Raw genomic sequence first — 26,664 nt, 5'->3', positions numbered from 1 at the left:
GGGAAGCATCCTGTTTAAATACATCTAGGTGGCAAGCTGCTAATGAAAAATTGGCGAGGCTTCGGGAATTGGGGAAACCATGGAAGGTTGGAAGAGGGCTTGGTTGCATTGCCCTCAGGTGCGTTTGGGCACATCCCCCAAGTTGCATAGATCATGGCAGGGCCCGGTCGAGGTGATAGAGGTGAGGAAACCCCAGTGTGTTCGGATTCAGGTTGGTTGCCGGCGCTGGTATGTCTACCCCTAGCGATTGAAACTGTTCTATCCACCTTTTCACAATGTATCATCTCCACTTCCCCGAGGCCGGGTGGTTGATGTGCCCGACGAGCCCGGGCGTGCAGACTCTCAATTGCTGCATCAGCAGATGTCTATTCCTCCGCCCACAGGGATCCGTCCCGTGACGACCACGGAGCCGCCCATTATGCCGTCTAAGAGCCTGCAAGCAGAGAAGGAGTGGCCGGCGTCTGCTTCTCCTCCCCCTCCGTATTCTGTCTCAGAGGGGCTACACCCGGTTGGGTGACCTTCAGTCGTCCTCGGGGATCCCGGTGTGGTCATTTCGGTCCTGTCCGAGGGTCCGGCGGCGAGAACCTGATCCAAAACTGCGCAATTTCAATGATTGCCCCGGACGCTTATTTATTCTGACATCGCCAGAAGGAAGCCGCGAGCCAAGCTGCATTGCCGGGGGAACTGAGTCCGTCCTGGGCTCGTGGGCTCTGGTAGGCCAGTTGGTGTCGTGTGTACATATTCCGAGGGGGTGTTGTTGAACGTTGCTAAATGGGTTTCTCGTGTTGTGTTGTTGTTGCTGTTGAGTTGTTGTTCTTGTCGTTACGGAGGCCGGGTTGTTGGTTGAAGCGTTGCGCGGTTGTTGTTTTGCAATTGGCAGGTGGGACCTGGTTGGATGATTGGGGCACCGCCCGTCTGTGCGTGGGTAAGGGGTCAGCCGGGATGGCTGAGTTTTACAAAGCGGGGGGGGGGTGATGCAGTGATGTTATACGGATCACGACGGCACTTTGCGCTGGGTGTGTTGTGGAGATAACTAGCAGCGTCCAGTACCATGCACGTGACGGGCCGGGGTGAGGAATAGGGGCACGTGAAGACAAGTCACCCCGGCTGGGGTTAAGCACGTGCCAAGATGAGCGAACAGGTGCAAGGGAACTGGAATTGGCCGAAATTGGCCGAGGGGAGGGGCGGCCGAGGGAGGAGCGGGGGCAGCGGGGGATAGAAGATATAAAGCAAGCCTCGAGCGGCTCGAGGCTGTTCGGTGGCTGGAAGAATCTTGCTCGTCGCCTGGGTCCGTGCTCTCCAACATCGTGGGTCAACAGCACGAGGGGTGCTCTGACCAGAGATAGTTATTCCGTCCGAAGTGGGTCAACAGTACGTGGCTGCTCTGACCAGATATATAGTTATCCTGTGCGGAGAGGATAGGTGTCCGTAGCCGTCCGAAGTGAGTTAGGTGATATAGTCGCGTGTGTAACGGTGGAGCAATGTATGAATAAAATGTGTTGCCTCCAACCAGTGTGTCTGCAAATGATAACACTACACCTGTATGCGCCAAGTTCAACTCCAAAACCTATTCACAGGGGAAACAAACTGGCAGTCAATACTGTACTTTGACTTCCTCCAAATATATCCTGCGGTCATGAAACTGCATTCTCACACTTTGCCTTGTCACATATTTTGCTCCTTTTGCTTTTTTTTTACCGACGAAGTGAAAGCAAACACGGGGACCGGTGAGTTATGCATACGTCCCACCCTTCTTGAGTACGCTCGTCCTCCCTGGTCGCTATCATTTGAAAGCGTAAACAATGAATATAACAATTAATGTGAGGGGGTTTCAATTGCTGCGATGCAGATTGGCGTGTAACTGCCTTATTTAAAGAAACGGATGAAGTTTGGCAGCGCACTTGCCCTTAAGCTAACTTCCGTTTGTAGCTGTGCGGGGCGGGGGTAGCCTGCAAACGTTGTCACTTATAAGAATCAACACGGGGTCTTGTTTCCACATACTGAGAATTCCTCCTCATCCGTCAGTAGGGGAAGGGAGGACGCGTTCGGCGACGTTGAATGTAAGTTTGGCGACGATCACCTTCTCTTCGGCTCGACAGTTCTAGAGGAGTTGTGAAGGAGAATGGTGAGCAAATGCACAACGGTATGTATTGCTGCTGTTCACTTCGAGGTGTTTGTGTGCGTGTGTGTTTAGGACCCATGATGCTACAAGGGAGTTTTTTAGCGTGTGTTTTCACGGTGTATCGCTTGTGCAAAATATAGTTTTTTTTTAGGTTAGAACGCGATATAACCCAAAAAAACTTATGGATAATATTGGTCGCGAAAGCCTACGTGTTAAACTGCATCGCTTGTATTGACTCTTTAGTGGCAGATTGGGACGTTTATATTGAGCATGGGGTAACAGAGGTGTTGCAGCATTATTGTTGCTTTGAAAACTAATTTATTTACAACTGCTGTTTGTGTTTAGTTTATTGGCGTTCCCGCGCACCTCCGATTAGCAAGCTTGCCTACGTACGGCGCGAAATAAGTTCGACTTGCTTCCATCGTCACTGCAGTGGCGGCTCGTCCGAAATGCGTCATTAAAGCAGCTGTGAGGTTTTAGGCTCAAACTCCAAGTGCGTTGCAGATTGAGAATCTGTGTTTGTGATCATACGCATCCACGTCATATGTGAAATTCCTTTAATATGAACTGTGTTTGAACAAAGTATTACATCCGCATACGAAATGTAACTTAATTTAAAGATTTAACCATGTCAATCGACAGCTAATCACAGTGCACGACACGAGCGATGCATTTTTATTGCTTAGGAGATGGCAATTGTGTATTGTCAAACATGTGCGCGGCTCGACATGAATTCACGACCAAATAGAAACCAGTTCAGCTGGATTGTCCATAGCCAGTGCAGCCAGAGCAGTTGTGAACACTCAAAGAGAAATCGCTTTGCTGATGTACACACCGACGCTACTCAATGACATTTGCATCTTTGCTCACGTCACTCTGGAATTCGCCACCAACGAACGACACATATTTACGCTATTTATGCGATCTAACCCAAACAAAAACCTCGTATGTATATTGGTCGCGAAAGCCTACGTGTTGAACTCACTAAAACACCAACATTTGCCACACTCTGCTCACCATGACCAACACACTCACCAGATACGACTCAACATCCACGATGCACAGCATAATCACCACGCATTCGTCACCTGACACTCACCAGACAATAATCCTTAGCCAGATACGAACCGCTTCAGAGACGGTGTCTTCCCATCACCCGTCCCTTGACCCTAGTCGGTCCAGCGGTGGAAAGGACATGATTGATTATGATTAGTGATGATTAGTGATGGACCGACACCAGGCGGAATTCTAATTGGTCAGTGAGGACAGACGGGATTGACAATAGCATGTTAATGTCGGTGAACTGTATATATGCTGCATCAAGCATGCAAACTCTTTCCTACATTGAATCAGGTGTTGCATTCCATGCACATACAATATCCCCATACAATCTGGATTTCCACGACATGTGTGCCATTGTTTTCATTGTATTATCTCACATTTCGGTTTTAAGCGGGGATTTTTTAAATCTCCCGCAGGCCATTCATAATTGGCTTAAATCCACTGGCCAATGTGTATTTTGGACCCATAGACATTTTTTATATAAAAAAAAAACTTTATCACTATTATACACTTTTAAATTGCTCAACTCGCGTGTGTGCTCGTACTGCGGTTGAGTATCCAGCTGCTATACATGTCCACGTGATAAGCCACTTCGTCAAAGCCATCATTAGTGACGGGCAGGTCGCTTCTGGAAAAAGAGAGCTATATAGCTCAGTGGGGGCCTTAACCGGGTTAAAAGCTAAAATAGTTTAAACTTTATTTAGGTTTTTATACGCGATTGTGCCACAGAATTCCTGACGTGTTTCCGGAGTTACGCCACCGCGCGTTGGTCTTCGACACAATTTACCCCCCAAGTTTCGCTCCACGAGCTTTCTTTAGTCCGCACAGAATTCGGTTCCTGAAATTATGGGAGCTTCTCCTATTTACTTCCTGAATACATTCCCAGTGCGTCAAGCAGAAACAAAGTTCAACTACACGGCCACAACCCGAAAACACGCCCGGTCGGCGTGATGTGTGGCCCTGTTATGGGAAGTTGACCACTCGGTGGCAAATTGCACAACCGTTGATCATTCTGTTATTAATCGCTCAAACGTACAATGTTTTTTTTTTTATCAAGAAGGGAGCGGTGGGAATGTGTAATGAACTGTAATGTGAACCCGCGTAGCCCGAGTTTAATGCGCAAACTACGACTGCTTATATCAAGGCCGTAGCCATGGAGTCAACATTGGGGGGGACCAAATCTATGTTATTGCAATATATTGAGAGGGGGGACATTTTGAGCATATTTTAATATTGGGGGGGTTGTGTGTGTGTGTGTCCCAATATATATTATAATTACGGCCTTGGCTAAGCTCGCCAAACTGCACTGACTGGTGCAGTGAGCTTTGGTAAAACGATCCCTGCCCAAATAAGTTTTCGTTAAGCAGTAGATTGGCACACGGAGAAGGCGTCCTCTTCACACCCAGCCATTGTTAGTAAGCTCCGTCTCTTTCATTCTCCAGCCAGAAGCATGGCTGGGGCATCTCTAGGACTGCTGGTGACTTGACGCACCGTGGGTTATAAACCAATTCTAGTTTACTTATTTGTTTCACTTCACTTTCGCACATAATTTGACCGCTGCGTGTCCTGTAGACGTATCGTAATTAAACAGATGGAAACTCCGTGCACCACAGTAACACTGCCCCCATCTCAGCAAACAAGCCAAGTGGGGGGAGGGGGGAATGCCACGTTCACAATGCTATGCGTATATGGTTCGCGTAAAACGTCCATTCGTTTTATGAGCTTTGCAAATAAAGTGATAGATTTTACAAAAAATGGTAACTGTTATTACGTAAGCATTTAATTTAGTCACACAATGTATTGTGGATCAACAAACCAGATTCGTTTCATTTGCATGTCAACATTATTTTGAAAATTAAACCATCGGATGAGGCTGAAAACATTCAACCGAGTGCCGAGTTCACTTGGCGTTACGATTGGCGCGTGCGTGGGAACGTTTCAATTGACTCCTCTAATGTGGAAAAGGGTGGTACCAGAGAAAACAGGTTTGACCTGATAACAACCACGGGCAGAATAGCAGCAGCCAACTGACTGGATAAACACTCGCAATAGCGTTATCACAGAGACTGCACCAGCACAATGTCTCGGGTGCAGTCACCCACCGCCTCTTCCCAAGTTGCTACAACTTTGCTCAAGTCACTAAATAAGAACTAATCTATCTTGATTTGAAGCTTTCGTGACTGCAGGCATCCATACTCTTTGGTTCTTTCGGTAAAGTCACGTCGGTAGAAAAACAATAGATCACGACGTTTCGATCGCAACACAAGCATTCGTCATCAGGTGGGACAACCACAGGAAGAAAAACTGCTGAGGTAGGCGAGAGATCTGCCGTGGCACGAGGTTATATAGGCATCGGCAGTAGGGGGGGAGAGCGAAGGGGGGGAGGAGGCGGGGCAGAAAGTGGACCCCGCAGCAGCACCCGGGTCACTGGAGTAGGTGGTCCACTTACTACCTAGGTGACTTTACCGAAAGAACCAAAGAGTAAAGAACGAATCTATTACACGTTCAACAGTGCTGTTTGTTGCTAGCCGCTTGGTGTATTGGGCATTTTGGCCCTGTGCTCAGCAATCGTGATAATTGCATTTCGTTGTCGCTAAGCAGTACAGGCTCATGATGCCAACTTAAACCCATTCCCATGTCAACCCAACTTGTGTTCAGGTGCAGCTTGGCAAACGCGTTGGAGTCCCATGTGCTTGGGAACAGTGTTGAGTTAAACAAAACAAAACGATGGAGAAGAAGCCAACGGTAGATCAATTCTGGAGACTTCAGCACCTGGTGGAGCGATGCCTTCACGACCTTGAGAAGCTCTCCTGCACAGAGTCGCCCAAAAATGGTAAGCTTACAAGCCAACGGCGACAGCCATTATTATGAATCGATCCAATGCAGTGGTTTTTTGTATTTAAATGTAAACGAGTGTATACACTTGTTACTTTCAGTGGGCTCACGGTTGTGCGATTGCAAGAAAGAATGACGCAGAAGTTAACTTGCATCTAAATGTACAACGGTATATTCATATTATAGGTGGAAGAATCCTCGTTATCAGTCATGCGATGTAATAATCCACCGACCACCCACATACTAGCGGATTTTACCGTGCCATCTCCTCCGTGGATGGCCTCTCGAATGTCTCCCGTTCCTTGGCCGCCACTCCGTTATTAATCTTGGCCAAGGGCCATCAATCCTTTTCGCGCCATATCCTGGCCAAGCCCTCTTCGCTTTCCGTAACCATTTCAATGATGCCCTTAACCTGAATCATCTTTATTTGATCAACGTATGCGGTTTTTTCTGTCTCTAAGTCTGATTACAGTGCAGTATACGCTTGCATGTATTCACGGTTTAAGAACTTTCAGTTGTTGTGAAATTTTGTTTGTTAACTACGCACTGATTAAACACTTTATTCTTTAGGCACATGAGTAGTGTAGTACTTTTCTATTGTCTAGTTCACCTTTCTAAAAGTACTCCAACCCTAATAATGTGTGAAATAGTATTACAGTAAATACTTTATATTCTGTGTATACTATATATAAACAGTATAGAAAGTTGACCATTATCCCTAATAGAGGGTTTGGGTTAGATTGCGTGAATATAAATGTGTCGTTAAACCCACCACCATCTGACACAGCCAATTTAGTAAGGTTTGTCACATAAACAAAACGTCGCAATTCGTTCCTAGTACAGCACACCGGCGTGTTGCAGAGTAAACCCGCAACATGTACAATTCGAGTACGACGTTTCGCCAGTAATTACAAATAGCATAATCAGGTGACGGACAGAATAATTTAGACTGAAAACAGGATAATTTCTCCACAACTTTGGCTGTTGCCTGATGTTGCTGGTTGTAATTATTGACGAAACGTCTTACTCTCCAACACTAGTACAGCACACCGGTGTGCTGTACTAGTAACGAATTGGCATGTTTTGTTTGTGACGAACCTTACTAATTGGCTGTGTCGGGTGGTGGGTTTAACGACACATTTATATGCACGCAATCTAACCCAAACCCCTATATTATGCATATTGGTTGCAAAATGCTACGTGTCAAAGTTGACTATTGTTTCACAGCAGATGTCTTGCTTGGAATGTATCCGGAAGGAATTTGCATGCTGTGCTTTCTGTGGCCCACAGCTGGCTTGGCACTTAACCGATGGACCTTGGAGGAGCTTATCAGCAGACATCCATCCAATGGTGTATTGGTCATTCGGCAGATACTTGACAAACTCCGAGAGGTAACGGCCGAGCACTTGGCGACCAAACCATTCCGACGCACCTGCAGGGATTCACAACTGCATGTTTTCTGTAGCTGTTGCCACTACTTTTGCACCGTCGCAGTTTGGCCACGGCCATTGCTAGTTGACTTTGGTGAGAGCTCGGAACATGATTCCTGTTGGGCTCGATCAAGATTCCGTTTGGAGAGTTGAACCGCCAGTGGAAAATTGTATCATCCAGTACTCCTCCTGAACTAGAGCTCACAAAATACTACCGTGTTGTTTCGATTATTTTCCCGTGTATTTTAACGCAAAGGTTGGGGAGGCAGACTTTGCAGCAGTCCACGGTTGTGAGCCTTCTGCTGCTGCTGTCCGTTGGTCACATTATTTTTGATGGACGATCTTAAGAGGACCACAACGCACCACTTTAGAAAATGCTTAAGGTGTTTCGCGTAAGCACAATGGGCATTTTTCTGTTTCACACATTTTTGTATGTCGTCTGAAACACGAAAAACTGCATACCATATTCTTCCCTTGTCCACGCTGCCACTTTCCCTTGCATCCACATCCTCATTACCACACCATCATCATATCAACGTCACATCCCACGCATTGTGAGTGCTACAATTCAACGAATAGCATTTTAGGATACGTTTTAGATGTGGCTGATGTAAACATTTAAATGGAACAACCGCATTTGTTTATTCATATAAAGCCTCAAAAACATGTTTTAAATGTACTGTGTGTAGCAGTTAATCACTAAAAACGGTATGTTTGGTCGTACAGTATTTTTCAAAGGGTATGTTTTTATTATTGTATGTGGGATGATTAATGATAAAAATTGGAAAAGGGAATAATTAAAATAGCGCATTGACACCTCCATACTGAGTGCAGTAAACTGTGGTTTGGACATTTAAATATTTTTCACAATGAAAGTCTTTCGATACACAATTCTCTGACCAAAAAGGTCACATGGGTAAAACACACACAGGTGCAAAACGCATTACCATGACTTTTTTTTGTATGCACGTTTCCAGTGTGTATTATTAAATTGTACTGTATTCTTCTCTTGTGGTTGCATTCCTGCGTTGGAGGAAGTAGCCATGACCTGCGGCTATTCCTGCGTGTACATAGCCTGAATTGTTAGGTGGGTGTTCATTTCCAGTCAGAGCCTTGTTTGCGAGTCTTACACACAAAAAGTGCGCAGGCAAACATGACCACCTTCCTGGGAACAAAAACCATGCGGACACTTTCACGCATGCAGGGAGGAAAGATGTGTTGTTCCCTGGTTATATGGGGTATTGAACATGGAACAGTTATTTTTACATATCCTTTTAATGTGTTTTAAGTTTGAATATACACCATTTAAATGAGTCATTACCCATACATGTCTAAAAACTTCACTTTATTGGAAACCTGATTGTCATTTAAATACCTCTTGTATTTAAATCAATGTCACAAGTTATTTTGTGTTTTTTTTTTGTCAGCTTCATGGGACATTTAACCACGATGGATTTGTTCCTTTGGCGCTCATGTTTTGGTCAACTGTAATAAACGTACGTACATTTTCAGTGGCATTTTTTGTTGTTGGTACAATATTACCTAGATTGAAATTACAAAAAAGCTGAATCGCTTGTACAATGCAGGATTGTGATTTACTACTAACAACCGTTAAGTGTAAAGACAGTGCGGAGCAATAGCGGGATAGTCTGGGTCCTCGGGACCATGGTTACTAATGGCCGTGCTCATGATGATTGATAATTGGACGAGTGTTGACAGCGTCACATGAGGGGGTGGGGAGCACGGGGTCCAATGGCGGGGGAAGTGTAACTAGGGCGGTGATGGACAGAGGCAGGTGGGCGAGGAGAGTTCTAGAATGGGGGCGTGGCCGCACCGGGCGAGGTATAAGAAGCAGCGCGATGCGGAGCTGGGGGCTGTTGGTGTGGGACGCTGTCGTCGTCGTCTTTGTCGCCTTGAATTGGGTCGTCTCCATCGTCTGCGAGTTGAGACTAGAAGCTACGTTGTCTCAGAATAGAGTCGTCTCACTACCCAAGTGTATATTTGTCACTTGCGGTTACTTGTTGAGTTGTCAGTGGACTTTATTCAGAATGAATATACAGAAAGACAAGACGGTGTCTCTGAGAGCTACATCACATATGCATTACAAAAGGGCAATTGTCCAAATACATTGTCCCACTAACGTGCTGTCTGACAGTGTCCGTGGCAAGGTTTTATTTGGTCTTCCTTACGCACCACTCCCAGCTGAATTCCGTCAGTGTTAATGGTAAAGACAATAGTAGAGGTGCAGCCCTGCAAGTGCTTGCTCATGCCACTGCTGGTGGGAGGGCCTCCACTAGAGGGAGCTCTCGAGAGGCCCCTCTAGAGGGTATTGTGGCCTGCCCTGTCCACGACAGCCAGATGTCATAGAAGTTGGTAGGAGTGCCCACGTTTTACACCATCACAGGATTTGCAAATCGTCTATGGTGTACACATTGCTACTGCTCGCTGGATAGGGATGGGTGGATTTAAGGTATGGTTACGTACTTGCCTTCCGGATTGCAAATTTAATGTGCTTACCATTGCACCAGGGCAGCATCCGTGTTTTGTTGTCACAGCACTAAAGTATAATTATGCGGTGATAATTGAATGAATTGTTAATTGTGTATGGTATCCAGCATACCTTTATGATTTATTATACTGCACTGTACACTGTATTTGTATTTTCTTTGTCAAAATGAGACTTGGAACATGATGCCAAATTCTCGACAGACCCCACACATACCCCAAGACAAGCAGATCCTCGACATGTCTTACGAGGAGTTCTACAAGTTTCTGACATGGCCACAGCCTGCAGGTGGACTCTGCAAAAACATACTTCACTTAATCAAGACAGAAATGAGAGCCCCCGGTAAGTCTGGCGATGGGGGTCGTGTGCCTGTCTGTGTGTTGTGTGCCCCTGGTCCTGGCCTCCCCCTCGGTCGACTCAGCCTCAAATGAGTACCTGGTGCGGTGTGTAAACATCGCCACTGGGGAGACAAAGGCGGTCGGGCGTGGTGAAGGCCACCCACCCTTTCGTGTGTCGTGTAGGCCTTCATAGGTGCTCGCTAACAGCACTTGCCCAACAGTCTGTTAAGGCTATAGGGGGATCTTTGTCTTTGTGCTCGTGGGTAGAAGCAGCACAATGGTTAGAACACTGCACTACAAACTCGGCGACCTACGTTCGATTCCCAGCCATGGTTAACATCTGGAGTCTCCCGTAGTCCGACTCGTAGTCATCAATGAGTACCTGGTGCAGTGTGACCCTGCCAAAAGAAAAACGTGGATCATGCAATACATGTAAATTTGACTTTAATAACATGTATTTAATCATGTTGAATAGGGTTGAAGACTGTTAATTCCTTCTACATACTATTAACATGCCCTCCCTTTGTTAATGCTACCCCCCCTCCCTTTGGTGCTGCTGATCCTGCATAATGCATGGGCATAATATGACTTTGAAACCCCCCAGCCCACCTCCTACGCATTTCCCATGAATATGCTAAATTCCTCTTGATATGCACATTCTTTTGTTAAGGCTCTCTTCTTCTTCCACCTCCAACTCAGCTTATATATAAGCTCCTAGCTTGGCAGTGTCTCATTCTTCACCTGAAGACGACTGCTTGCGTTGTAGCCGAAACGTCGTGAGAATTATTTTATTATGTTTTATTTTTATTATTTTATTACTTCCCTTCTACGTGACTTTACCGAAAAAAAACCAAGAAGTATTATGTACGATTCTCACCAATACATCAAAGACCCACACCCACCTGACACTCACCTGCCTTGACCGGGCCTTATGACTTTTATTTTAACATCCGAAGTGATGCTTTTCCTTGATACTTCATCTCAAATTTCCAGCACCAATACTTGCAGGCCTTTTTACAGATATGGGTTTAAAATGTTCACAAAAGCATGAAAATAAGGTAGAGAAACCAAGGTGGAGTGAATAAACACACGTCAGCGGGAGGGAGTGTCAAACAAAAACTGGCGAGCGATGTGTCGCTGTAATAACTTTGGAAGAAGAAGAATTTTTGTTTAATGTAATTGTGACCACGAATCGTGAAAATTGACTCGCGTGGGGGGGTTGGGTGCTGATTGGCTCAGAGCGTTGCATTTCCTCAGTGCAGCTGCTGCGTCTTCGCATAAGCGATTTTGTTTATTTTTGTTGTTGAAAGATTTGTATCCAGGACAAAGAGCGCTATAACAAATACGTGTTCTACGCGGTCGCGCTAAAGAGACGTCTGCCTGTATAATGTTTTACAAAGTCAATTAGATTTTACTTTCATTTTGAAATATGAATTTTCAAAATGTTCCAATTGACTTCAAATAATATGTTTAAAGTTACATTTTAATAGACTTAATTATTTTGTGCTTGTTTTTATCAATGACAATACTTTTTTTGCAGGAATAACGTTCCAGAGGCTGGCCCAAGCTGAGAATGAAATTAGTTCAAATAGTTGCCTTCCAAATGCAAAGTGAGTATTTTTTTTTTTTTCACAGTTTATGGTTGCACTGTTTGACTTATCATCATCCGTTTTTTTATTCCAGAAATTGAAGTTCTTTAAAAAGAGATAAAATACAGAACATTTCCACTAAAAGCTCCCATAGACTTTAATGTTAAATCTTTCCATAGACTTCAATGTTAATAATAATAATTTAAATTTATAATGTGCATTCCATCCTAGAATCCCAATATGCAAAGGCTCCCATAGACTTCAATTGCAAAGGCTTACATAGACTTTGGATTTGGTCACAAATAGATGTGGAAATGTGTTCATAAATAAGTTACATACACAACATATAACACACTACATTTTAAGAAATTGCACACTTTCCATGTAATATATACATACTGCACATTTTTAAATGAAGACTTTCCATGGAAATGTTGTTTCGCGGTTACACAACACTCACTGTATGCACACATTGCTGATTCTGTTCATTGCCATTCAGAACCGTTCTCCTACTTGATCCTGCGGAGGTACCACAAGGGTTTTCCGAGACTATCAAAGCCGAACTGAAACTTCTGGGTCTGGACAGACAGAGCAGCACCATGAAGCTCATCCGACACGTGTTCCAAAGCACAGGCGGCAGGGAGTATGACCTTGATGCCCTGCAGAAATCCCTGCAGGTGTGTGCATTGCCACTGTGCATGTGTGAGTTTGGCATGCCACAGCAATGGTCAGTCAAATGGCATTGGCTGTAAACTGGATATGTATGCATGTTGAACTTCTTTTGCACGGTACGTAGCCAACCGTGCCAATCGGAGGTGCGGGGGAAGGACAACAAACTAAACACAAAGCATTTCTAAAGAAATTAGATTTCAATCTCGATGATTTAAAATTGCATAGCTCCAGTAACTTCCTAACATCGGAAGGAAGAGCATTCTAGATGGCCGCAGAAGCGCAACTGAATGTGCGCGATGCAGTTACCGTCTTTGTTCGTATGGCTAGCCAAGGTAGGTGAGTTGGTGAGAGGGCGAGATGGTCATGGTAAAGTTGCTCCAGGCCTTAGATCGTGATTGGCTTGGTGGTGTTCAAATGGGAGCAGAATAAAAACAATGTTGACATACAAATGTTATACATATAGTCTGCATCATTGTTGAAAGCCATGTAAATCCTGTGGAGCCAATCCATTTCATGACGAAGTAAAAACGTGGGAAATACATTTTGTGATGCATCCTTGCCATAATTAAGTCAACGTACCTGCATATCACCATTGCAGATGAAGGACAATGATTTTGTACACAACGTATACCTGAGGTGTGTGAGTGCACTGGAGAAGGCAGATTCCTCAAGAAATGACGACCGCACTTCTGGAGACCTTGGGCAGCAGTTGCACACAATCTATGAGGAAATTGTGGGATCTGGTAAAAAAGGTACAATCTTTGTTTTGAGTGGGTATGGAGCCTAACCTCAGTTAAACCGCTTATCTGATTCAATACTGTATTAGTCATTATAACATTGTAAACAATAAATGTGTCGAGCTGAGGGGAATTTATGTAGTGTTCATGTGGTAATTCCTCGTTTAACGTGGTAGATGTGTTCCTTTAAAGTTACGTGTTAAGCAAAAAGCACGTTAAACTATTCATTGCTGTACTAAATTACATTTGCACGGTAAAATTAGCTTGCAGTAATTTTTCAAAACCCAATAATGCGTACAATTGCTGTGGCGTTGACGACTGTGATAGTCGGTTCTAGCAAATGTGCGTTTTTCTAACGCATGAAAACAGTTTCATTGATTCCAACACTTCATACCGTTCAGTGTTTGTGTAACATTCACAAATGGACTGTATGTATTTTGTTTATGTACAGGTGAAAACAATAGCACATTGGAGTTCATCCCATTGCCTGTTCCCAAAATATTGGTCCATGACTGGAAAGACCAGAACTTAGGTGAGCTGATAATATACATCATATATATATTTATATTTCGATTTAAAGCTTTCGTGACTGCGGGGATTCATATTCATGGTTCTTTCGGTAAAGTCACGTAGAAGGGAAATAAGAAAATAATAAAAATTAAACGGAATGAAAATTCTCACGACGTCTCGATTGCAACACAAGCAATCATCATCATCAAATTTTCTTGCTGTAGTTTTCACACCTGATGATGATTGCTTGTGTTGCAATCGAAACGTGATAATTTTTATTATGTTTTATTTTTATTATTTTATTATTTCTCTTCTATGTGACTTTACCGAAAGAACCAATAATATTATATATTTTTTTTATTTTCAATAAATGCAGAAATTATTTTATCCAAGAGCATAGCTGGACACCCAAAGCAATGGCAAATGTGACCACGTGGTTTCAGTGCTAACACTCTTTGAGACGAGGCTCTAAAGAAAGTTGTCTCTGGTGTGGACCAATCAGTTTCAAGGACAATGCACATACTGTCAGAGCATGTTTTTTGTTTGCATGTTCACCACAAGTATATGTGGTTAATGCAGACATGATTTCTTGCAAAAGGTTTCAGTTTGGTGTTTTAACATCTTAACACCTGTTTTATTGCCAGAAATGGTAAAACCTATTTTTATAATTGTACTGTGACTACACAATCACCTTTTGGGTTGCAGTGGTGCTGCGAGTAGCCGTAGTAGTGGTGATGGTGGTTGGGATGTCCTGGTGGTGCAGCTTGTGGCTGCGTACCATACTATTTTTATCCATTGCACTTTGTCTGCAAGTGATGCTCTCGCCTATCTATGTATATAAAAAAGGTTAAGGATTGTCTGCAACAACTCAGCTGGCTTCCAATTTTATGTTGCTCTATCAAGAGTCGGATCGTTTGATTAGCTTAGTGTAGTGCCTTAAAAAAATAACCCAGAAGTTGACAATTGTGTCTTTAGAGAAATCTTTGGTAAAAAATAAATAATATAAGTTCAAAAAAATTAGTTTAATGTTTAAATAAGATATGCTAGATCGGCATATGTTTTAATACCAGTTACAGCTTGTGAAATATATTTTGGGCCAAACAGGAACTAATGAGCAGAGCAAAAACGAAGCCTTTAAATCATGCCGGCTTACAGGTGCAATTAGTCCTTTCACAAGTTATCTATTCATATGAATACGTATCTAAAAGTATTAATTATTCATGACGTCAACGACAGTTCTCAATAGGGCCTCCAAAATGTTAACACCATTCCTATCAGTGGCATTCATTCATCATTCACCTCTTGTTTTTTTTGTTCTTCAGACTTTTTATACAAATACGTGCAGCAGAAAAAAATTGGCAAAGCACTTGCCACCGAGCAGGGATCTGGTGACGTCGAACCTTTTCGAGATTCCGGATTCTCCAGTGCTTCCATAAGTTCTGGCTCTTGGCCCGAAGGGGAATCCGCTTGTGAGACATGGCCACGTGATGACAGCCTGTCGGCTTTGCGGCACAGTGAAGCGCACTTGCCGAGTGACAAACGACCAGACAGTGGATATTCCGAAAAGGACGAATTAGAACTGAGTAACATAGAGGAAGATGACCTTTTGGACACTGATCCCAATGTTAGCCAAGACGATCTACCACAAACAGATGAATATTATTTACCCAGTGAGCTACCACTGCTGGATGAAGAGGAACCCAGTGAAACATTGTGCTGTCGCGGTTCAATTGAGGATGACCTATCGGACAATGAAGTGACAGAAGAGTGCTCTTTCCAGAAAACGCCCGAGGCAATTAAACTTAAGAGAAAGACGGCGATGCGCAGGAAGCTACAACTGAGAGGCGAAAAGGCTGCAGAGTGCCGCGCCTTGCGAATTGTAGTTTTTGGCCGAGATAAAACGCTGGGAAGGCTTGCCAGGGCCTACAACAGGATGAGGTGAGTGTGTGTGTTTAGCAACAGTAGTTAACACGCTGCACTATCAGCGGGGTGACTCGAGTTCAATTCAAGGCTAACAACATCAGTGGTGAGTGATATCAGGACCAGTGCTGTCGTCAATCCACCCTCCACCATAACCAATCCGCACTGACAAATGTGGTGCAGTTTGGTCAAATAAATCCGCCCAATGACCAACAAGGTGTGAGTAGGGCCTTCTTCCATAGTTCCATAGTTTACTGGACATCTGTGAAAAAGGGCTTGATAGCTCATCAGATTCCTCCACTCCAAATAAAGCATATGATTCTGCATGAGAACGGCTGTGTGTGGGATTCACATTACCGTACTGATGTGTCCAAAAACTAGGTTTTGCACTTTGGTGTTTTAGCATTGTAATTTTTTTTTGGTTCGCTAACACGAGTGATTTCAGAAACTTATAATAATGCAAAGTGGAAAGTATATTACTATTAGGCAAATATAGGGCATTACTGGCTTTCAGTAAATCGCTATATTCTTTTTAGCTGAAGTTCCTTCCTCTGTGCATTATTTAAACTGTGTTTCTGTTCAGGATACGCGAATCAAGATGTTCATTGCTGATGAAGCACTTCCGGCTGGAGTTTTACTACATTCCCATTCGAGACCAACCGCCCTCCACAGCCAACCCACTATGTGGACAGGCTCTCAATCAGCAGGTACAATTCCAAGACAAATTTTAAAATGTGTTCTTGTAAATCACAAACCACCTATCTAGAAACAGTACACTCCTTAGCACAATTTGGTATGGAGCACCTGAGGCATGCGCTTAAGCAATAGCAGGGGAAATTCGAAGCCAGATTGTCCCCTTTTATACAACATCTGAAATAAGTAAGCCAGATAGAGGGTCGAGAGACACGGATGGAGGATAAGTGGTATAACCCCTGCAGATTAGATGGGAGCCGGACTCAGAGGGGTGGAAGAAAAAACGCTAGTCCTGGTCGCCTATTATGTTTTATTTTCTTTATTTCGGATGCGTTTCGGTTACATCCCTTGCTCCCCTTGTCAACCCCTGTCTCTTACTTAAAGAACTTCCCTTACCCCTTTCGGTGCGGACCCGTCTGATTTGGGGCAGCAGCGGGTTCGTTCCCCATCTCTCTGTCCCCTGCTTTCTATTACCAGTTTAGTTTTTGTTGACGATGTTATACGTACGTCACAACGTGATGTAATGGGCCCGCTCGTTGCCTCAATAAAGCAGAAAATCCTCTTGTTATTAAACCGCTGTATTGCTGGTTCTTAACAATTGGGTGTTTTGTTGCCGTATGTTGCAGAGGTTTATGGCTCTAGCCCCAATGCTGCCCTGGTAAACACTTTGCTGTGCATTAACCATAAATCTGCACTGTCTATTTTGCATTGAATGTCATTCGAAGAAGAGCAGACCATGTGTGCCGACATCAGTGTACAAATTTTGTCGGATAAAAAAAAAACTCCTAAATTATTTTATTTGGCAATACACGTAACAACATGATCCCCTTACTGACATACTAGTCGTATGCAAAACATGGTGTCTTCCTGTTATATGTATGTTTAACTTCTTTCGCACTGCCGGTAGAAAACCGTGCTAATTCTAAGGAAATTAGTTATCAAACTAGATTTACACTAAGAATGCCACAGACATCAAATGTGCTAAATAATTATGAATATTCAATGTTATTATTATCAGCAGGATCAAGACGACTGCGTGATATCTCAGACTCTGGGAGCGATCGACACCTGGTACGAGCGTAACGTTGGTAACGCCTTCAGCATCATGACCCTTCTTCCGAGCCAGGTCTGAGCTTTTTGCCAGAAAATAATACACGAATTTAATGCAATATTTATGAGACATCCTTAGCCAGTATCAAGATGTAGTAATACGTTTCTACCCTTTTAACTGGCACCAAAACTGCTTACCCCGAGCTCTCAATACTCTGATAGTGCGCTCTTTTTGAGTTGTACGCCTTTTGGAGTCATCTGGTCCAACACCAGTGGGAGACTAGGCTCTAAGAAAAGCAGTCTCGGGTGTGGACCAATCAATTTCAAGGACGGTGCATATCATTATCAGAGTTGTCTCTTTTTGTTTGCATTTTGACTGCTTGTGTTGTGGTTATTGCAAACATGATCCCTTGTATAAAGGTGTCAGTTTTTGTGCCAGATAAAAGGGTAAAAACCTATTACTACTAATGCAATCTTCCTGGTTCTTTCGGTAAAGTCACGTAGAAGGGAAGTAATAAAATAATAAAAATAAAACATAATAAAACAATTCTCACGACGTTTCGGCCACAACGCAAGCAGCCGTCCTCAGGTGAAAACCAGGTCCGTCGAGGCGACAGAGTCTGAATGAAACAGCACACGAGCTTGGAGCATATATATAAGCTGGGCGCATTGACAAAGGAATTTGCATATCAAAAGGAATTTAGCATATTTATGAGAAATGCAGGAATGTGATTAGTACTGCATATGCATGTGCATTATGCAGGATTAACAGCATCAAAGGGAGCTGCAGTTACTGCTGCAGCAACAGTAACTGCAGCTCCCTTTGATAATGCACATGCATATGCAGTACTAATCACATTCCCGCATTTCTCATAAATATGCTAAATTCCTTTTGATATGCAAATTCCTTTGTCAATGCGCCCAGCTTATATATATGCTCCAAGCTCGTGTGCTGTTTCATTCAGACTCTGTCGCCTCGACGGACCTGGTTTTCACCTGAGGACGGCTGCTTGCGTTGTGGCCGAAACGTCGTGAGAATTGTTTTATTATGTTTTATTTTTATTATTTTATTACTTCCCTTCTACGTGACTTTACCGAAAGAACCAAGAAGATGAATCCCTGCAGTCACGAAAGCTTTAAATCGAAAGATACTAATGCAATATTGTTCTCCAGGATGCAGCAATATCTCGCCGTGCGGTGGTAACATAGCCCAGCGGTAGCGCGTTCGCCACTCGCTGCAGAGGTTTGCAGTTCGAAACCGGCAGGCCACCCTGCTTATTATTGCGGGCGCATGAGCCGTAAACACACACTGTTCGTTTCACATTGGATACTCAAGATCCTGTGACGTGATTCGAAAGAGTAGGCCAGTGTTATGTGTTGGCGTCAAGGTCCAAGTTATGCTGAATTCATAAAAGTACCTGCAAATGACTAATTTGGAATTATACATAGCAACGTCGCCCCACCCCCCCGATTGTGAAACTACTGCACACTGCATGGAAACATAGCCACCTTCATGTTAGCCTTTCTCTATAGGAATGGTGCCCATTAAATGTATTTGAGTGTTACTGTTATTGAACAAGAATCAGAGTTCTTGACACTGAGCCAGTCATAGTCGCAGTATTTTCCCCATGAAATGCAATGTTGGTGATATTGTTTTCTTGACCTATTTTTCTACTTCACAGATCACACAAGAGACGAATGTAATTGCACATTATCCATTCTGGGCCAACACAGTGCTGTATTACAGCCGGTTTGCCAAGCACTCAGTCCTGCTTCAAGCTTATCAAATGGAGGTAGGCAATGGGCATTCAACAATAGCTGACTACACTCATAAAATATAAAAAAAATCAGCACAGGGGTATACCATGTAAATAAAATATATTTAGTGCTACTAACCTGAATAACAAACTTGTAAATTATCTTTAAACTTAATTTAGTTATTTTAGAATGGATAAGTAAACTGATGCTACTTACGTGACATTACAATCAAGAAGAACGTGCATCAAATGGCCCCAAAGTTAATTATCACTTTTTCGCATTGTTTTGCTCTGTTGACCAGTTGTGCCTAATGAATGGAAAGAAGGTGAAGGAGATTTTTGTCCAGGAGATGCTCGTGTCCCCTCAGTCTTCAAGACAAACACTGATGGCCGGTAAGAATGATCATTTTAAGGACTCATCAATTAAATCGATTATAGTGTGTGTGACACTTTGCTAAAAGTTTCGTGAGCAAGACCATATTGTAATTACTAGATTAACCTCCACTGGTTTCAGAGGGGTGGAAATAAAAAATGCTCGGCCACCTTTTATGTTTTCATTTTATTCATGTCGGGTATGATTTTGTTATATCCCTCTCTGCCCTTGTCATCCCTTCCCCCCTCATTATATAAAAGTTACCTCCCCCCCCTTCGGTGGGACCCCGTATGGTTCGGGTGCAGCGAGCGCGTTCCCCATCTTTCTATCCCCTGTTATTTTCGGGCCGGTTTGGCTTGTGCTGATTGGGTGTATGTGTGTCACGACGTGATGCCTGCATATTGCCTCAATAAAATTAAATGAATAAAAAGAGATTAACCAGCACTGGTTGTGCATTTGAAGTGCTATTGTACTTTCTTATTTTAAAAGTTTTGCTGGAGGGAAGAGATGATGGACGGATAGTCATATCTAAAGGATGTGCGGGCTGCTAGTTCTGGCTTAAAGCAAGGACTTCTGCTCTGGAAGACCTTGCATACTTACTAGTTTAATCATATGTAACATTATTAGATAACACTGGTCAACACACTTTTTCTGGCATAAGGTATTCCAACGGGTTCAAGGTAATTTTGGGGTGCTGATTCCAAATCTGGCATCAGTTTTTGTCTATTACATCAGGTTTTTGAGATATCAAAGATTGCATTTTCAATAAACTGCAGAAGAAAAATATTAAATAAATGCGGATATCTACATAAAATTATATTATAAACACACTATCCTAAAAATACAGCACCATATTTTAACACTAAAGCAGTCATTGACTCGCAACAACTTGCAATCATAAGTGACAGAGTTAATTTCGGGTAAAATCAATGAAAATGGGGTATGCCGATAGCATAAAAATGAGATGTGATAGAGCAAATCTGAGATCAGATTTGGAATCAGCACCCTGAAATTAGTTTAAAACAGCTGCAAAAGTCCAGGCCAGAAAAAAATGTTTTTTTTGTTGACCAGTGTAATACATTTTGTGAAGCAGGCACTATGAATTTGTAAGCACTGCCTAACTCACCATTTATTTGGCAGGTCAATGCAGAAGAGCTTCAGACTATGACAAAGAACCATCTGTCTCTCTCTCGTTGGCGTACGACAAGGTGAACAAAGCATCAACAATGCACCCTCATCTCCAGGTGTATCTCCTAAAAAAAATCTTCCTGTAGTTCAGACCTTTAAACCTGTTAAAAAATTGGGCTCTCAGTTGGTTTCCAATAAAGAAAATTATTTATGTTATGAGGATTCGAAACTGTGATGGTGGTTAATCTGTTAACCCTGCCTTTGCAGGTTAGCGTAAGCAAACGTGTGCAGACGGTGACCGTTGAGAAGAATTTCACATCTGTGAAGATTTCACGACTCTCACCACTGGTGAAAGCAGGTATGGGAAGTGCTGATAGTCATGCAAGTAACTGAATGTTTCTTGAAGCGTTCCTTTTTTTAGTTTCTTCAGATGTATCTGGTGTATAATTGATATATGTATATAAAACATATGTTCATACCTCTAGAGGCCAACTTGGATACTCTATACCTCATCACGATGGAACCTGCTGGGAAACAGACAAGGATGTTGCCATTTGTCACCCAGGTATGATCAACAATTATATTTGTACTAAATAAATGGCTAACTTAAGGGACTGAATATTAGTAATAATAATTATTGAGTACATATCGTATTCGGATCATTATTGTAGCACACTGTTATCAGGAAGGCGCTATGTTTTGATTACCAAAAGGATCACTGTGTGACGTCAAGTTGACACTTTTGTAGCACTAATTAAAACGTCCACGTGTTTATGCGTAAATTTTTGTTTGAACAATTAATTTGTTTTCAACATTTAAAACGATTATATTTAGTACACAAACAAGAAAGTTGGTAACATTTTACAAGTATGAAATTTGAAACAATCCAAGATTGGGCTTACATTTGAGAAAATCAGATATCCAAAAAACTAGAATACAAAAATCCTGTCCGTCATATTTTGTGTGCTCGGTGTCCATTGCATGATCTGAGAGTGATGGACTTGTGACATGGTCTCATCCCACAGGTGAACCAACAGACAACTCCACAGATAAGGAACCCTCCCATACGGGTCAATGCTGTATCATTGAAGAGCAAAGCATACTCCACTTTAACTGTCATGTTGGATAATGATGAGAGTAAAGTGTTTCAGGATGTAATCAGGTAAGAAACCACTTCTGACTCAGTTAGGGCCATTTATGTACAAATTACAATGCTGAGAAAAAGTTTGTGAACCCCTGAGGATTTTCACATTTTACATATTTCAAACCTAAAATGTTACGAGATCTTAATCTAAGTCCTAATAATGACACAAACATAATACTCTTTCCACATGTATTTATCTTGAAATGATTCTACATTCAATAACCATGTGTGAAAAGTATGTGACCCTTTAGATTCATTAACTGGTGAGCATTAATGACTGAAAATAAGTGTTTCCTGTAACCGATGGTCCGTCTTTCACATCGAATTTGAGGAATTTTGGCCCATTCCGCCTCACAGAACTCCTTCAACTCAGTGACATTTGAGGGTTGCCTTGTATGGACAGCTCGCTTCAGGTCCTGTCACAACATTTCTATGGGGTTTAGATCCGGACTTTGACTAGGCCGTTGTAAAACGCAGAATTTTTCCTTCTGCAGCCATTCTTTTGTAGCTCTGCTTGAATGTTTAGGATCATTGTCTTGCTGCAAGGCCCACTTTCGGTTCAGCTTCAGCTCACGGACAGATGGCCTGACATTCTCCTCTAGAATCTTCTGCTACAATGCATAATTCATGGTTGTGTCAATGATGGCAAACTGTCCAGGTCCTGAGGCAGCAAAGCAGCCCCAAACCATCACATTCCCACCACCACGCTTGACGGTTGAGATGAGGTTCTTCTGTTCGAAAGTGGCGTTTGGTTTTCGCCAAACAACGCTTCTCATTGAGGCCAAAACGTTCTACCTTTGGCTCGTCTGTCCAGAGAACGTTGTTTCAGAAGTCTTGTGGATCGTCGACGTGCTCTGTGACAAACTTCAGATGGGCAGCAATGTTCTTTATGGAGAGCAGTCATTTTATCCTTGCTTCTTCTTCCATGAACACCATTCTTCGGTCTTTTTTTGATAGTTGAGTCGTGAACACTCGCATTAGCCAAGCCAAGAGTGGCCTGCAGATCCCTTGGCTGTTTCTTTGGGGTTCTTTGTGACTACCTTGAGGATTTACCGGTTTGTTCTTGGTGAGAATTTGGTAGGACGACCGTTCCTGGGTCGAGTCACTGTGGTCTTGAACTTTCCCCATTAGTAGACTATCTGTTTGACAGTGGATTGGTGGAGCCCCAAATCCATAGAAATGGTTTTGTAACCCTTTCCGGATTGATGAGCATCAATAACCCTTTTTTTGAGGTCCTCAGAGATATGTCTTTTAATCATGGCATGATTTGTTTCCACACACCTGTATGGTGAAGACCAAACTCACAGTTTCTGATCTTTGCATAGGGTGGGGCCTCCCAAACTCACCCCTGAAGAGCTACCTAATTATTTAAACGCCTGATTCTAATTATTTCCTTAATTAAGTGAATTAAATCAGGAGTTAACTTACTTTTTCACATATCCTGAGTCTTAATTACTCATTGTTTGTTTAATTTACGCATAATTTTTTTCAAAACACATGGAATTGGTTAATATAAACCCTATTGGATATTCAAGAAAATAACTTTTTTTATTCAAGAATGCTATCATGGTAAAACTATGGAACTTCCATTATTATCATTGGGGTTCACAAACTTTTTCTCAGTACTGCATGTCATGTGTGATATAGTCACATAAAAACAAATATACACCTTAAATGCGCAATGTGTACGTGCGCATTTGTCAACCCACTGCTGGATGAGTGTCGTCCCATCCCACGTGTGCTGTGGGATGTTTGACCATACTTCACCATGCTGGTCAGTGTGGGTTGGGGAAGGTGGGGGAAGTGCAGTGCAGCGTGGATTTTGTTTGCCGCACTGCCCTCTGCTGCCCACAATGCCCCGTTAAACAACTGCCCCTGTATTTTTTGCACTTGATGTTCAACCATCCAAGCGCAATCAGGGCTCAAATTCTGCTTCGCTTCCAGGAGCTGAGAAGATTTGGTGACGCCTCGGTAATTGGGTCTAAATATAAGGAATTATGAGGATCTATTGACTTTTAGTAGTTGTTACAGTAATCGGTGACTATTTTGAATTGAAATGCTTTTGTGTCCCAACAGCTGTGCAGTGTCTGCTTGTTTGAATCCTGAGCACAGCCTGCTGAAGCGACAAGGCAAGACCTCAAAAGTCAACCCAGTCGATTGTCACCCATTTTTATCTCTCCCCATCAGCCTCTTTTCTGTACGGACTTTATAGTCACATTTTTAAAAACGTGACTTTTTAACGTCCTGGGGAAAACTTGACAGAGTTCCCCAGGACAGATGACTCAACAAGGGGGTTGATCCTGGGAAAAACCGGGACAGGTGGCGACCCTAATGTTCGGTTATCAGTGCAGTCTTATATCTCATCATTGTCAAGAGTGGATCCACTCTGAAACGTCGACACCATACCAGTGTACTCTGGTTTCCTTTGACAACTTGACACTGCGTGCGTGAATACAGTATACAATCATTTTAAAATGGTTAAACAATATATATTCTTGATGAAGCTGCGGTATATAACATTCTCAAAAAAACATGAAAAATAACTGATGCAGTGCAGTGTTTTCCATATAAAGTACCGTAACAATAGAGTATAATACACTGTACAATGCTATACTCAATGCCTGTATATATGCTAATGTGTTAGATCGTAATCTTTTTGCAAGTGCCTAGAATTGAATGTAATATCCTATTTAAATTGGGGAAAAAAACTAAGCATACTGTGGAGGAAGCACTAGTTTCAGATGCCTTGTTTTAATGCGCTTGGTATGCAAGTGCAGCTATAGGTATGAGGGATATTTTTTTTATTATCAGAACCTTTATTTCGACTGGAAGAATGTGATGAGTTATGAAGATCTTTTTCAGACGTCCACATTGTGTGGTCCCCCAAGTTCCTCCTCGACTCTTCTGTTGTTTGATGCCACCTTGTGTTCATGGAGAACCACGTGCAGAATGTTGCTGTTAATTGTTCTCACGAGGCTCAAGTTTATCCCGTGAAATTCTGTACCTGGTTGAATTTGGGCATGATGTGTGTGAGAAGGTGCATTTAAACAAAAACAAGGTTCCCTCTCTGTAAAAATCCAAAATGTGAAATTGGTGTAAAAAGTACAATGTAGGTATATAATTAATTAACTCACAGTATTTAAATTATTTATATGGTTTAGCAGATTGTTTTTATGCTGTATTTATGACCATGTTACATCGGGCCTGTGGCGTTATCTTCCTTGATTGGTGGATTGATGAAAACTGGTGGTCCTGTTCATTGTTATTTTTTGTGTCTTCCATTGATAAAACTGGTGGCCCTGTTCATTGTTAAATTGTGTTTCACATTTTATGTGCTTTGGACCTTGTTGCGTGGCAGACACTTCATGAAATAATTATGAGATGAACTCTACAGTGTACATATATAAGGGTGTGTGTGTGTAAATGATATTTCATCATTGGGCAAAATATACACAGGTATATAATTCGGCACGTAAAACATAATTTTATGTAAATCTACTTGATGTATATATTATGTATATTTGCTGAAATAGCAATTACCTGTTTCTAGTGTGTCCTTGAAATCAAGTGGGGAGACAGTGTCCCATATATTACATGGTTGTGTAGGGGGGGGGGTGGAAATCCTACATGCCAAGCAATAATGACATTTAGCTGCATCTCTGCGCTGCATAGACACGTCACCTGCTTGGCAGTCCCAGTTGAGCACTTTACTGTTTTGTGACATGTCGCATCGGATTGTGCATTACAAAATTGGCTCGTGATTAGAGCTGTGCTCATCACTTCCTCACGTCATCGAATACTCCACTGGTTATCAGCTTGGTTTACTCGACTAATTTAATGACACCAAAATATTTGCGGAATAAAAGTATCAACTTTGTACCCATGTGTGTAGCTGGATGGGAGGTGATGGACAGAGCTTGGTGATGTAATTGGCATCATCAGCCACCGTCATGCTGGGCATGACATGCAGGGGGTTTCCAACCTTCAGGAGGCAGAAAGTCGGGCCACCATCTTAAGAGGCTTGAGTAATCGATCACGAATTTTACAATTTTTGCCGTTTGACTTAATGAGTAAATTGTTCCAGCTGTACTCATCATTTTAGATTCTTTCATTAATTGTTATCTTTATTAAATAGACATGTATGATTTTACAACTTAAAATGCAGTCTAAATATGACAAGCTGTTAATGGGCTAAATTATAATCTTAACGTGAATCTGGTAATGGGGTTTTGTTAGGAAAACGGAAACATGGGGTACTCCACCTCTAAATTAGTTTGTTATTTTGAGACACAATCATCAGTGTTTTCTAAATTCGTGATTGTATTGTATCTATATGTTGAGAAGCTTATTACCGTTTGTATGAATTATGCAGGCATTGCCTTTTATTAAAATGCTACTTCCTACTGCGTTTTCCAGTTGTCCCTTAGATATCTTCAATTGTTTTAAAAAGTGTTTTGCATTTCTATGGTTTTGTTCATTTTTGTCTCAAGCCACACTTTGTAGCGTTCTAAAGTAAGTTCTGATATAATGTCCTGTACTTAATTTCCATCGGTTACTAAATTAAAATAGAACATTTAGAAGCTAATATTTTCTCCAATTAAGTTTCGACTTTGTGATGATATTTTTGTTCATTAAACGTAGAAAATCACTTGAAAAACTGCAACATAGCTTCCACTGCATGAATAATATGCCGAGATGCTAAACATTAAATAATTGTAAACAAATGCTTACCAGAGAGATTTTGAGAGACAGAAAGAGACGGAATGGATTAGGCAATATAACCAGGTAGAAGACATTT

General features: G+C 42.3%; 1 protein-coding gene across 7 annotated transcripts; it reads left to right on the top strand.

The window, feature by feature from the left end:
* The first annotated feature begins 1,984 nt into the window (after positions 1-1,984).
* LOC133353572 (phosphoinositide 3-kinase regulatory subunit 5-like) lies at positions 1,985-26,236 on the top strand. 7 transcript variants are annotated; one of them, XM_061569911.1, is made up of 19 exons: positions 1,985-2,143; positions 5,843-6,017; positions 7,310-7,410; positions 8,877-8,945; positions 10,159-10,297; positions 11,834-11,903; positions 12,382-12,559; positions 13,153-13,306; positions 13,743-13,823; positions 15,124-15,739; positions 16,305-16,428; positions 17,436-17,540; positions 19,147-19,257; positions 19,524-19,614; positions 20,735-20,802; positions 20,990-21,080; positions 21,208-21,287; positions 21,748-21,884; positions 23,943-26,236. In XM_061569911.1, the coding sequence occupies exons 2-19, from the start codon at positions 5,912-5,914 to the stop codon at positions 24,076-24,078; spliced, it is 2,457 nt and encodes an 818-aa protein (XP_061425895.1). In that variant the 5' UTR covers positions 1,985-2,143; positions 5,843-5,911; the 3' UTR covers positions 24,079-26,236. The 7 variants fall into 7 exon arrangements, with proteins under 7 accessions (XP_061425895.1, XP_061425891.1, XP_061425896.1 ...); XM_061569907.1 differs by having other exon boundaries at positions 17,433-17,540; XM_061569908.1 differs by having other exon boundaries at positions 1,995-2,125; positions 17,433-17,540.
* Positions 26,237-26,664: the final 428 nt, after the last annotated feature.

This window comes from Lethenteron reissneri, chromosome 44 (assembly GCF_015708825.2).
Source record: "Lethenteron reissneri isolate LAM-NWPU_2019-01 chromosome 44, ASM1570882v1, whole genome shotgun sequence".
Taxonomy (NCBI): domain Eukaryota; kingdom Metazoa; phylum Chordata; class Hyperoartia; order Petromyzontiformes; family Petromyzontidae; genus Lethenteron; species Lethenteron reissneri.
The sequence above is the reverse complement of the archived record's forward strand: the minus strand, read 5'-3'. Positions and strand labels throughout refer to the sequence as shown.